The sequence below is a fragment of the Dermacentor albipictus genome, chromosome 6 (genome assembly GCF_038994185.2).
Source record: "Dermacentor albipictus isolate Rhodes 1998 colony chromosome 6, USDA_Dalb.pri_finalv2, whole genome shotgun sequence".
Lineage (NCBI taxonomy): Eukaryota > Metazoa > Arthropoda > Arachnida > Ixodida > Ixodidae > Dermacentor > Dermacentor albipictus.
Window position 1 is genome coordinate 58,820,616 of NC_091826.1, and position 12,539 is coordinate 58,833,154.

Here is a 12,539-nt window from a genome sequence, read left to right on the forward strand (position 1 = left end):
AATCTATACGGGGAAAAGAGGACGATAACGAGAGAAATTCGTGACAAACTCCTGGTACCAAATATACCCAAGAATATGCATCCAGGTTACAACGACGGCAGACGCAAGAGTAGAGCAGAGAAAATTATCCGAAGCTTTGGGTCAGACGACAGAGCAATCTTCGTAGACGCGGCTGAATACCCAGACAGAAATAGCTATGTAGCAGTAATCGTAGATCACACCCAAAAACCCCTTACAAGCGTATCAGTTAATACCAAACATTCCGAGACCGCAGAGGAGGTAGCCATTGCACTAGCATTGGTCTCCACGAATGCTCAGTACATCATAAGCGATTCTCAAGCGGCTATTAGAAATTATGCAAAAGGTAGGATCTCTCCTGAGGCATGGCACATCATCATGGTCAATGAAGCAAAGTTATCCGATGCAGAGAAGAACGGCAGGCAATTGCTCTGGTTCCCAGCGCATACGACTCCACACATTCCCGCAGTCAACCTCAACGAGGTAGCACACCGCGAAGCTCGAGTTCTTACTCGCCGAGCTGAGCAAAGAGTGACTTCCATCGGTCAGGAGAACGCGGAGGAGGAAATCTGGAGAGAAAAAGATATATTAACAAGATTTAGTGATATTACCAAATTCTATCAAAATCGGAGGCGAGTATTACCACCGCCTCACACTAAACTGAACAGAGCTGAGTCCGTTACTTGGAGGCGACTACAAACAGAAACTTATACGAGTCCCGTGCAACTAAAAACTTTCTACCCCGATATATACGAGAGCGATATGTGCAAGCTATGCAAGTCTGTTAGAGCCACCCTTCAACACATGTTGTGGGGATGTGAAATATACCAAAATAAAATGGCAGTCTCCCCAGAAAATCTACGGGCGCGGTGGTCGGCCGTGCTGCTCAGCTCAGAACTCCAAGACCAACTTTGGGCCGTCCAGCGAGCCAAGGAAGCCGCACGGGAGCAGCAGCTCCCAGTGGCCATCTAGGCGGCCCCAGGCCCGGGCCTCCCAATCGCCGGATTCCAAATAAAGTTATCACACACACACACACACACACGATATGGGTCCCGTGTCAGTAAATGACCTAGATAAAAGAACTCCTGCACAAAATCTGGAGGCTGACTGGAGAATATGAATTCCTATTTTCTTACCAGCTATTAATATTACCTTTGTCTCCTGCATAATAATCTTCCATCCTACTCTTGCACTTTCTCGGGCAAAGTCCTCAATCCTTTTTTGCTATTCATCCCTAGTTTGGTGAACATGGCAATGTCATCTGCGAATCGATGGTTGCTGAGATTTTCGCTTTGGATCCTCGCTCCTAAATGTACCCCAGTCTAATAGCTTCGATATTTTTTTAAACGTGCAGTGAATAGCACTGGCGATAATGTGTCTCATTGCCCGACACCATTCCTAATAGCTATTTTTGTACTTTTTTGTGGAGAATTATGGTAGCTGTGAAGTGTTTGTATATATTTCCCAAGATATTCACGTGTGCCTTCTATATTTGAATACGCGGTGCCTCTGTGACTGCTTGTATCTCTACTGAATCACATTAATTTCCATAATCTATGAAAGCCATATAGAGATTTTGATTGTACTCAACAAATTTCTCAATCTGACACACATTCGATCTCACATACACACACGCATCCACACACACACACACAAAAACACACACACCCACACACCCACAAACACACACACACACACACACACGCAGGCACCAACACATTATAGAGAGAGAGATGTAGACATACAAATATATATATATATATATATATATATATATGTATATATATATATATATATATATATATATATATATATTTACATATATATTTACATAGATAGATAGATAGATAGATAGATAGATAGATAGATAGATAGATAGATAGATAGATAGACAGACATTTGTGTACAAGAAGTGACGAATGTCCCGGCGAGTGTGGTGGTGGAGCGGGCAATATTATCTGTGTGACCCAAATTTGAGTTGTGACCGAAATTGAATAGTGACCCACTATTGTCGGATCGGAGTCAGAAGCGAGGCAGTGATTGTCCCAGGAAGAAGACGGCTGGACCGGCAGGCCCTTTTCGGTCGTGATGGTGAGGAGTATCACGAGGTGGAGGTGATCACTGTAAAACAGCATGACAGTGCTTTTTTGTAATTTCTGCAAAATGTCATCACTCCTGTCATGAAAACCAGGCGTGTAATTTGCGACTCTTGGCTCGCAAGGGCTGCTTGGTATGAGCAAACAGGCGTTACATTTCAAGCTAATGTGGTTGGCAAATATGAATACGCAGTCACAGTGATATGCAGGAAGAGGCCCCAAGGTAGCATTGATAGGCGAGAGATCGTACGAATGAGTAACGATAAATAAAGAATAATATGAGCCTGTCAAGGCGTACGGCCAATCTGAAGATCAACTAAAACATTATGCAGGAAAACGACCAAATACGCACGCAGAAAATATATCGCAGTATATGGAAAGCTGGTGAAACGAACAGGGCACATGCAAGACATATCGTTGTATGTATAGCCCTGAAAATATTGTATGGCTATGAAAATTAATGAAAGTACAATGAACAGGTAAAACTGTATGTGCACAAACAGACGTCAATGAAATTCTATAATAATATGCCCAGCATCACGATTAGCTAGCATGTGCTCTTAAAGGGACTGTCTACCGGTTTTTATGAGCTGTCAGGGTTGTAACGCATGAGAAAGGCTTCCATTCGAAGTATGTAAGTGCGCAGTGGTTTTCCTGGAAAGCATGTAGACATGCAGAAAGTTAGTAGCAGAAAAGTTGGCAGTGGGGGAGGAATAAAATTAGTTTGGGGACAGCAGAATTGAGACCTAGGCCTCTCTACCCACAGAGTCCGAGTTAGCAGGAGCGCATAAAATAAGATTTCAGTTAGTGCAACAGTGCGTCCAAGCTATACACCTCTCTATGCGCGGCCTTCACGTAAGGTGAAGGCCACGCATTGAGAGATATTATTAGATATTTGCCTTTGGAGTTCAAGGTGCTCGTTTCCGTCAATATAATAAACAATTTTATATATCCAAATACGTGTTCCGGGCGGTAGACAGTTCTCTTTAGTAGTGCCTTAAATTGCGAGCATTTTTTTTGTGAATGCGGGACGCGGGACTTTAACCTTCAGGGAATCATGACCCACTTGAAGTTGATTTAGGGATGTTGATCGATAATATTTTTTAAAATTCTTGTTCAGTTACATATGCCAAAAAGGATAACAAGGCACAGTTGTAAACATAACATATACTTGTTTTATTAACGCCATATTTGATGCTGCCAATACCACGACAGTGGCTGCAGCACAGAGGGTCATTCTGATGAACAGTTATTCGCGAAATTTTTTTTATTTTCCCCTCAAGATATAGAAAGAAGCCCGAAAGAAAAGCAATATCACTTCTCTTGAAGCAGTTCGAGTCTGCATTAGATTTTAGTAGGGAATATAAAGAGCCATGTAGGGCCTTAAATTCCCGCCATCGAAACCTGAGCAGAACAACAATAATTACATAAACTAGACATGGAAAAAAGAAGAACATAACACTCACTCAGGATAACTGCACAACCACTGCACTTCGATCATGAGACAAAATACATGAAAGTGTTAGACTGATTATGTATGCAACCCAATAAACACAGAATAATCAATTTATGAATAAGGGATGACAAAAGCATCGATTGCGATACGAAATTAGTGGACAGCTGCACGAAGTACGGATAGTTTATCTGCCGTATAAACTTGTAAACATAGAAGGGTACTGGTTTGGGCTTCTTGGTAACGATTCGTGACATATGTAATCATGAATTGCAAACATAGGCATACAACTAAATTAACAAGCGTTGCGTCACGCGCGCACAAGCAAATATGAACACATCTGACTCGGTGATCGCGGAAACTCACTGTCACAACGCTGGAGTGAGGAAGCGCGGTAGTAGCAGCGATCGAATTGGCCTTCGTGCTGCCTCCCGCATCAACGCGAATCAAGCCACTAAAGCACAGCACACTGTGAACTCCGTTCCTGTCGCAGATGGCTTTAAAGATACAGCGGCCCGGGCGGGCGGGGGTGGCTGGCCGGGCCTTGACACTATCGTGGTCATTTCATCGTCGTAAAAGGATCGACACTTGGGCGAGTTGGTACTGGTTGAACATCTTGAAGGGGCAGCGCGAAAATACGATGACAGAAGGCAGGAACACACAGGACAGCGCTGAACTCACAACTAACTTTATTCGAAGGCATACACGCACTTATGTAGACAACCCTTAGCCGCGTGCTCTCCCATCCATGACGTCATTATCAGTGCGCAGGCAAAAAAAAGCGCGCAAACCCATTTAATCTATTGCTACGTTATGAGGCGGCTTAAATATTCCAATTCACTATCATGCAAATATAGCGATGGCATGCTTAGGCTAGCGTCCCTTTTTTTTTCTGATATGGAATGCTTCAATAATCTCCCTAGTAGTCTGATTTTAATATTGTACTCTGAATTTAATATTGAGGCAACGACCTGTTTGACCGATGCATACGTGACCGCAGGACCATAAAATTAGAAGCACCCACAAGCATGAAGAATCTAGAACCTGCCGACAAGAAGAAAAAACTGGTTGTAATTCCATAACCGTAAACTATCCCACAGTCTCAGGAATGCAGCAGGCAGATTTGATATAAAGGTTGTGTTTTCTGCCCCTAACAAGTTGATCAAAATTTGTGGTAAGATCGATAGGAAATTGGCGCAGGCTGCTTCCCCTCATGCTGGGAAAGCCTGTACTGTTAAGCATACTTGCCCGTTTGTGCACCGTAGAATGGGAGTTCTTTATAAGCTTCCTTTTTCCTGCAGTCACGTATACATCGGTCAAACAGGTCGTTGCCTCAATATTAGATTGTCTGAACATAGGCGCTCACTAACGGGTAGTGCCTACTCGCATGTCGCGCGGCATTGCTCAGAGCATGGGTGCACTCCAATATATAAGAACACAATACTTCCCGCGCATAAAAATCAGACTACTAGGGCGATTATTGAGGCATTCCTTATCAGAAAAAAGAGGGTCGCGTTGTGCAAGCATGCCATCGTTAAATTTGCATGATAGTGAATTTGAATATTTAAGCCGCCTCATAGCTTGGCATTAGATTAAATGGGTTTGCGTGCTTTTTTTGCCTGCGCACTGATAATGACGTCACGGATGGGAGAGCACGTGGCTAAGGGTTGTGTACATAAGTGTGTGTATGCCTTTGAATAAAGTTAGTTGTGAGTTCAGCGCTGTCCTGTGTGTTCCTGCCTTCTGTCATCGTCTTTTCGCACTGCTCCTTCAAGATGTTCATCATCGTAATCCCAGCTTCGTCATCCGACCCTCTTCATGGCGTTGTCGTCATATCATCTTCGTCTTTCCATCGACGTCAATCCATCTTCATTTTGTCGTAACCGTGGTGTCGGCAACTAATCGTGATTATGCCGCTCTTGCCATGCTGTCGTAGTCATTGCGTTGTCGTAAATGCCATCTCCGTTTCCATTGGTCCCATTCTGTTCCCATTGTCGTGATATCAGCTTCGTTGTTCCACCAACGGCAATCCTTGTTCTTCATTCTGTCGTAACCACGATGGCGTCAATCAATCCTGATTATGCCGCTGTTGCCCTGTAATCGTTGTCATCGGGTCGTCGTCAATCGCAGCTTCGTTATCTGACCCTCGTAATGTCTTCGTTACCATATAACCTTCGTCGATCCATTAACGTCAATCGTTCTTCGCTCTGTCGTAACCCTGATGTTATCAGGCAGTGGTAATTGTGCCACCGTTATCACGTGACTGTCTTGACTGCGTCGTCGTCAGACAGTCGCTATCATGCGTTCGTTCTCATATCATCGTCATCATGCTGTCGTGGTCGTGCGATTGTCATCGTCATGCAAACGTTGTCAACGCTCGTCGTCATCCCATTGTTTTCATGTCGTCGTCACGCTGACGTCATTATGTCATTCCTCATTTATTCTATGCCAATGACAATCTAATGATTGTCATTTCATTGTCGTCGTGCCGTCGTCATGCTTCCATTGCCATTGCTTTGATATCATTTCGTCTTCGTCCTTGCAGCGTCGTCACAGCGTCGGCCTCATACAGTCGTCATCATGTCGCCGTGCTCATGGGCGATCCTCACAAGAGAGTGTCTTAGCGAAGGGGCTACATACTTGAGAACGTCGCATACAGCCGAAGCAACGGAAGTCTTAAGATGACCGCTATAGATGTCAAATAACCTGACATCGGAATTACTGTTCGTCGCTACTTTGTTCGAATGCTAATCATGTAACCATCGGCAGTAACCGTGAGATCGATTTCCGTCGAAATTTTTTCCTCTCGGCATAGCATGGATATTCTATGAGCCTTTCTTGCGAAACCCAATTACCTCTTTTTAGTCATAACCTTGACTGTTATCAATCAACTGAGGCTGCTTTCGTGGTCCAGGAGAGAGAGAGAGAGAGAGAGAGAGAGAGAGAGAGAGAGAGAGAGAGAGAGAGTCTTCTCAGCGGTTAGTCTCTACTCAACTCCAGCGCGTGTTACTCCCGCGGTCGGTCGCCCTGAGGCGCAACGTTCCGTCGGTTTCGCTCGGCGTTTGTCTTTCGAGAGCCGCCGAGACATGCTGGACGGCGCAGGTTTCGGTTTCGTGGTCGTAGCATTCCGCCGCAGCCGTGAGTCACGACGGAATTATTGTACTTATCGAAGCTTCGTCGGGAAACTTGGCTGCAATCGCATAGGATGTGCGCCAGGGTGGCCCTCTCCCGTTGGCACACGCGGCACACATCACTCGCATATACTTTCGGGTACAGATGAGTCATTAACACTGGGGTGGGTAAGGAACCAGTTTGTAGTTGAACAGCACCGCCTCTGCTCGGCTCCAGGAGAAACATTTCACAAAGGCGGTCGCTGACTGTTGTCAAGAAACTTGAATTTAAACCTTGATACAACAACATGACTTCATGCTTCCTTAAGTGCACGTAATTTTTTTCTAATATTTGAGACCAAGCTCCTGTTCTTCCTGTAGCCTTATGCACCTCTGAAAGGTCAGTTCTTATGGTGCTTTTTTTGCCAATATATGTTATCTATGGGTCTTGCCATATTCAAATGCTCGCTTATGACTGGGTCATTTTTCCACACCATTATTAACGCCAGTGAAGCAGATGCTTTATTACAGAAACTTAACCTTGTACGATCTTGGTGTGTCAGTAGGCTGTAGGCTCCTAATATGAATTGAGGTAAACACAATGTAATTTACCCACTGCCGTAAACACGTTCTATGTCCTTAAAGAAAAGGCAATATTGCCATAAAATGGGTAAAATTTAGGTGTAACAATTTCTGATAATCTTACCTGAAGCCCACATTTTTCTGCAAAAAATGCACCTGAGGATCGCTGTTGGGTTCTCCCAGCGTATGCTTCGTCACCATTTAGTGGTAAGGCCACAGCAAGTTCTTTTTCGCGTTGTTAACGATTTATCCTTTTCGCATTTCGTTATGGCACTGTTAGCCGCATGAACGAGTGACGGCGGCCTTGCAGCTATGAACAGCTGCTGCCCATTTGCCACGCTGACTTTCATTTCACGTTCTTTTTTTTATGCGTAGCAATGAAGGGTGATGCTAGCTATAACAGTGACGCGGCAGCGTCCGATTAGAAAATAAAATGGTTCGTTGAAAAATGCGGCCTATGAACACATCCGTTCGGGCTGAGAGCTTTGTGTTATGCGAAGCGACTGCTGAAAAATTATGGTGCTATACTCTTCCAAAAGAAATGTAGCTTTTTCTAAAGCGGTGCACGCGTAATATTTGCAGTATGGCCATAATGCGCTTTCTCTCAACCTCTGTAGCAGGCCATGTGCGCTCGATAGTAGTTAGCTGTTCTGCATCAGGCTGAAGATACGAGTTGTCATGTTTTTAATTGTGTATAGAGTCGCTACCGTAGAAAGTTCTTTATTTCTTAGCATTTATAACAGTGCTTCCTTAAAGGGAAGCTGAAAGGTTTTCCAGAAAAAATGAGTGAACATGTGTACATTATGGTTTTCAACCCTCCGAATTCGAATATCGTATCGAAATTGAGCGAAAGAAAGCGCAAATATATTTTATTTCGACGAAAAGTGCAGCAGCGGACACGCCTAGCCCGCGCGTCTCGTTTCCGCCTGTGATTGGTCGGACGACCCGTGACGTCAACTTTAGCGACCGACCGCTGCCGCTCCACATGAAGCGCGGTGCCAGGTAGTTTAGTGCCGTAATGGAAAATTAAGAGGTAATAGAAAATTTAGAGAGACTGCGTTTTTCTGAAGAGTTCGGCGTTGCTCCCTACATGTACGAGCCGATTGCAAAGAGCCGGCCTCTCGAAGAAGCAAACGATGCTGGTGCGAGCAGTGTTTTCGACGAGAACGAAAGCGAAGTCTTGGGATCTCCTCGTGTTGGAAATGCTCTTTGGTGAGTATGTTTTTTGCAAAGCGATCTAGTGATCTCGCCGATCTTTCGCCGATCTAGTGAGCTCGTTTCCGGTCAAACAACTGCAGTGTTGTGTTCTTGCATGCCTCCTCGTGGAACGGAAGCGGGGATGCGATCGTCGGCATTTGTGCGCTGTCCAAAGCTGTCGGCAACCTACAAAGGCGGTTCAAACGCGTGAAAAGCTTCCCGGTTCATGCAGTACGTGTAGTGACCTTCATCTGTGCGCCATCCGCACACTACTCGTAACCGAAGTCGTAAAGGCGGCGAATTCCGTCGGCTACGTGATACGGTCGGTTTCTCGCTGTGCGCGAGAGACGGGGGGAGCGTAGCGTCCTGGCGTGCGCCGACTTTCCAGCACATGCAAACTCTAGATTTGCACTGCGTTATGCTATAGCTGCATGCAGGCTGTTTTACATCACAAGTGCAAATAGAAAATTCGCGGCGCTTTGCGACGAAACCTGCGTCGAGGGCGGGAAATAAACATGCACCTTCCGTTCAGCGTGCTAACATGAAGGAGCTCTCAGTAAATCAAAATCCAGGTTTGGGCGAGTTCGTGTATTCATAAGGCCTTCCAACACCAGTTATCATCAGGCAGTCCGCACTCGTGCCGTCTTTGTTTTCGTTGCTCCGATCTTTTCCCGCTGCGTTTAGAAAGCCTGCTAATGGAAATTCTGGTGATAATCGTCGTCACGGATGTGGTTGGAGCACAGCAGTGTTGTTCTTGAGGGCTTGAAATTCTTTCGCTTTACAGCAGCCTCCCACTTCCTTAAAAGCTTCTTGTCTTGTGGGAAGCAATGGAAGACAACATCGTCGCGGCCGCTGGTGTTCGTGCAACCGTACGCTGCACAGAAAGACGGCATGATCGGCCCACCACATCAGTTGGTGCTGCGCACGTCGACCACCACTCTACATACACAAAGACGCACCAACAAAGAAATGCAGGGTCGTTCGAAGCAGATTACGACGGCACGCACGCAGAAAGAAGCACGGTCAGGCACGGTCGCGCAGGCTGCGAAGGAGCAAAACACTAAAGTTGACGTCACAACACCGCGGTTTCCGGTCTCGGCTCGCATCGTCAGCGTCAGCAGCAGCGCGCGGCATTCGACGGGGGGCGGAGCTACAGCGCAATTTCAACCGACGATTACGTCGCTCCTATTTGAAAAAAAAAAAAACCATATTTGACCTACATGGTTTATAAGGTTCCCGCATCCGTATATGAGCGTCGTATTGAATTCGACAGACTCTTCAGCTTCCGTTTAAGCAAAAAAAATACGCATTGCATGAAGGACCGCAGCATCTCTATTACAAAGCTTTGCTGACTCCAGTATTGCTTATACGAAGGAACGTAATGCACGTATCATCGTATCGTCAGCGATACGTAGCACTTAGCTTCACGAGGAGCCATTTGTATCACGCTTGGAATGATCTAAATCTTCTGGTGAAAAAATAACTCTTCAGGCCCAAAGTTGCGTATCCGGGACCCTTATTAGAATTATCCTGCTGACGGGCTGAGCCTTTTGATGGTCGTGCTACAAGATACATTACTTTATTCCACTCTTATGAGGTGAGTACGTCATTCATAAAATTTTTAATGTTTGGGCTCATGTTTCTGTTTTGTGCTGAATCATTTGACTAGGTATTAGTGCAGTAGGGTGCAGTTGAGCGATTGAACGCAGCAGCGTTACTGATTCCGGAAGTATTGCTTACCCGGGGATGTCGTTAAGGCCTTCCAAGAGTCCCTCATAAAAGGGCGCGCTTGAGGCCAGATTGACTGGTTTGAAAGCGAAGAAGTTGATGACTTCGCCTTTGGGAATGCCAAGCCCTCTGAGGACTTCCGTGAATCGCTGCGAAGTGCAATGGATTCTTCACTACATGTATCGCGGCACAACAAGAATAATCTGCATCGAGCAACTGGCGTAACTTTTCATATTTTCAATTATTTTTTTCGACGTACCAGGACTATTGATTGGTGAAAATTGGCGGCGGCAAATGCTCGCTGCATATATGACCCTGAATGCTGCATTCTGAAAAAGTTGCCTATCGAATCTGCATGTCCTAGAAGTGCGGTTAAGACACTGTTTTTCAAGAGCTAGAGTTTCCAATTTGCAGTGCCAGTGGGCTTGACAGCTCGTCGCCTGTAGGCAATAGAGAAGGGGCAATGTCATCTTGGCCTCCATACTCAAATGCGGGAAGCATGATCATACGGGGTGTGTTGTCACAATTCAATGAAATCTAGTGATGCTGTGAAACCTGCAAATTGAAGAACAATAAGCTGTCGCGCACAGGAACTCGCGCGTCACGTGACTCGGCAAAGCTACGACGACTGTAGGCTCTTTGATTTTCCACTTTCAGATAATGGGCTCTTTCCTTATCAGTTATGTTTCGGCAATATCTCACTAAAGGAACACGTCTGCTACGCCTGGAGTTCTTCAATATAGGACGTATAAACCAAGCTTCTTTTTGTTTTTATTCAATAATACAGGTTTTTACCTAATTCTATGGTTAACCTATTCTTCTTCCCTTAACGAACAGGAAGCAGACGGCAATTTAATAAACGTTGAGCTTCATTGGCCCTGAATGGAGCAATTCTGGTCATATATGTTCACGCTTACACATGCTACATGTACACATGCAAAAGCAGTGGCAACGTGCAAGTATGGTTGTTTTGAGAAGGTTATTTGCCTTTTGAAAATGACCGAAGTACCTTTGCTTCTCAAAGATGCACTGAAGTGACCTATCTATAAGTATCGTAAAATCGAAAGCGCCCAATTAAGTGGAGTAGCAGATATCACAAAGCTGACCGTTATGGCCCCTGAGCAGCACCGCTTTACTTTCAGTGCTTAAAAGGAATAGAAGAGTGCACTGCCTCGTTCTAATTGCACACAAAGGGGCCCGTAATTGGTACTCTAGATTCGATTTACGAGAACTACGTCGTACTGCATCGATTATTTCAAATCGACCATGTATCCAAGATTGCCAGCAGAAAACGTTGCGGTTCCAGCGTAAAAAATTCGTCGAGCGGCTGAGCCGAAGCTCAGAAAGCAGCCCACCGCGTTAGTTCAATGCTCGAACAAAACTCACTGCGTAGAAAAACTTTAGGACTAAAGCGTAGTTCGCCAGTGTGGCGCGAGAAAACGAGGACGCGTTCAGCTGTAGCACTCCGCCGAGGAAGCCAAAACCGCGGAGTGGTAGACTTTGCAGTATCTCTCTTCCGGTGTCCGTCAGCGTCGCTTTGTCGAGAAACGTTGAACTAGAAGACACGAGTCTAAAGTTCATGCTGAACATGTACTTGGACGTGCTGGTGGGTCGTTTCAGGAAGTCGTACCCATCGCCTGCGAACAGCGAACAGAACAGCGACGAATGCGTAGCACGTTTGTGTTTTGGAGACTTCCCGTTAAAGTGGCTACATTTCGGACCTCTGAGCACGGCCTCCGAGAATCAGCGGCATACGCGCGCGCGCTCCGCCGGATCTCAGAGGCCATGCTGTAGGACCCGACTTCTTTCACCAAATATAACTGGAGGTAATTGTACAAACTATACATATTAGCAGCGTCGTGGGTGTATAGCGGGTGCTTGTACATCGCATGACTAACACCCCTATATTTAAGCCTTTAGGTGGTGCGATAGATTAAATGAGCATGATTATAACGTTTCAAAAGCAGTTGCCAAACACCTTGGGATACATTGTAGAGATTGCGGATGTCGGCCATTCTTTAAGAAATGCAAGATTGTGAGCAAAGATGGCAGCCAAATGACGCGAGAGATAATCGCAGCCGCTAAGACGGCGCGTTTGGAATGTATGTGCGTGAGCATGATATCACTATCCGTTAGTGCAAAGGCAATAGATTTCCTCATGCGCTAATCTGAAATTTTGTATCCTGGTTCTCTTTTTGCGATGTGAAGAGCAGCAAGAATGATCACATGACAAAGCCTACTTGGCGTTGATGGATGACCGTGTTTGTAAAATTTTTTTGTCTTGTCGGTTAGTGTCGTTACCCCCCTCCCTCCCCCCAACGCCCGAGTATCTTCCCGTATTTATTCCATTGACAG

General features: G+C 45.5%; 1 protein-coding gene across 3 annotated transcripts in view; it reads right to left on the minus strand.

Moving 5' to 3' along the window:
- LOC135896121 (uncharacterized) overlaps nucleotides 1-12,539 on the minus strand; it is a 57,485-nt gene that overhangs the window by 16,344 nt on the left and 28,602 nt on the right. For all 3 annotated transcript variants that reach the window (XM_065424467.1, XM_065424465.1, XM_065424464.1), the window contains 3 exons: nucleotides 11,571-11,821; nucleotides 10,197-10,333; nucleotides 2,025-2,139 (listed from right to left, as the gene is read on the minus strand). In XM_065424467.1, the coding sequence (XP_065280539.1) occupies nucleotides 2,025-2,139; nucleotides 10,197-10,333; nucleotides 11,571-11,821 (503 nt within the window). The remainder of the gene's footprint in view (nucleotides 1-2,024; nucleotides 2,140-10,196; nucleotides 10,334-11,570; nucleotides 11,822-12,539) is intronic.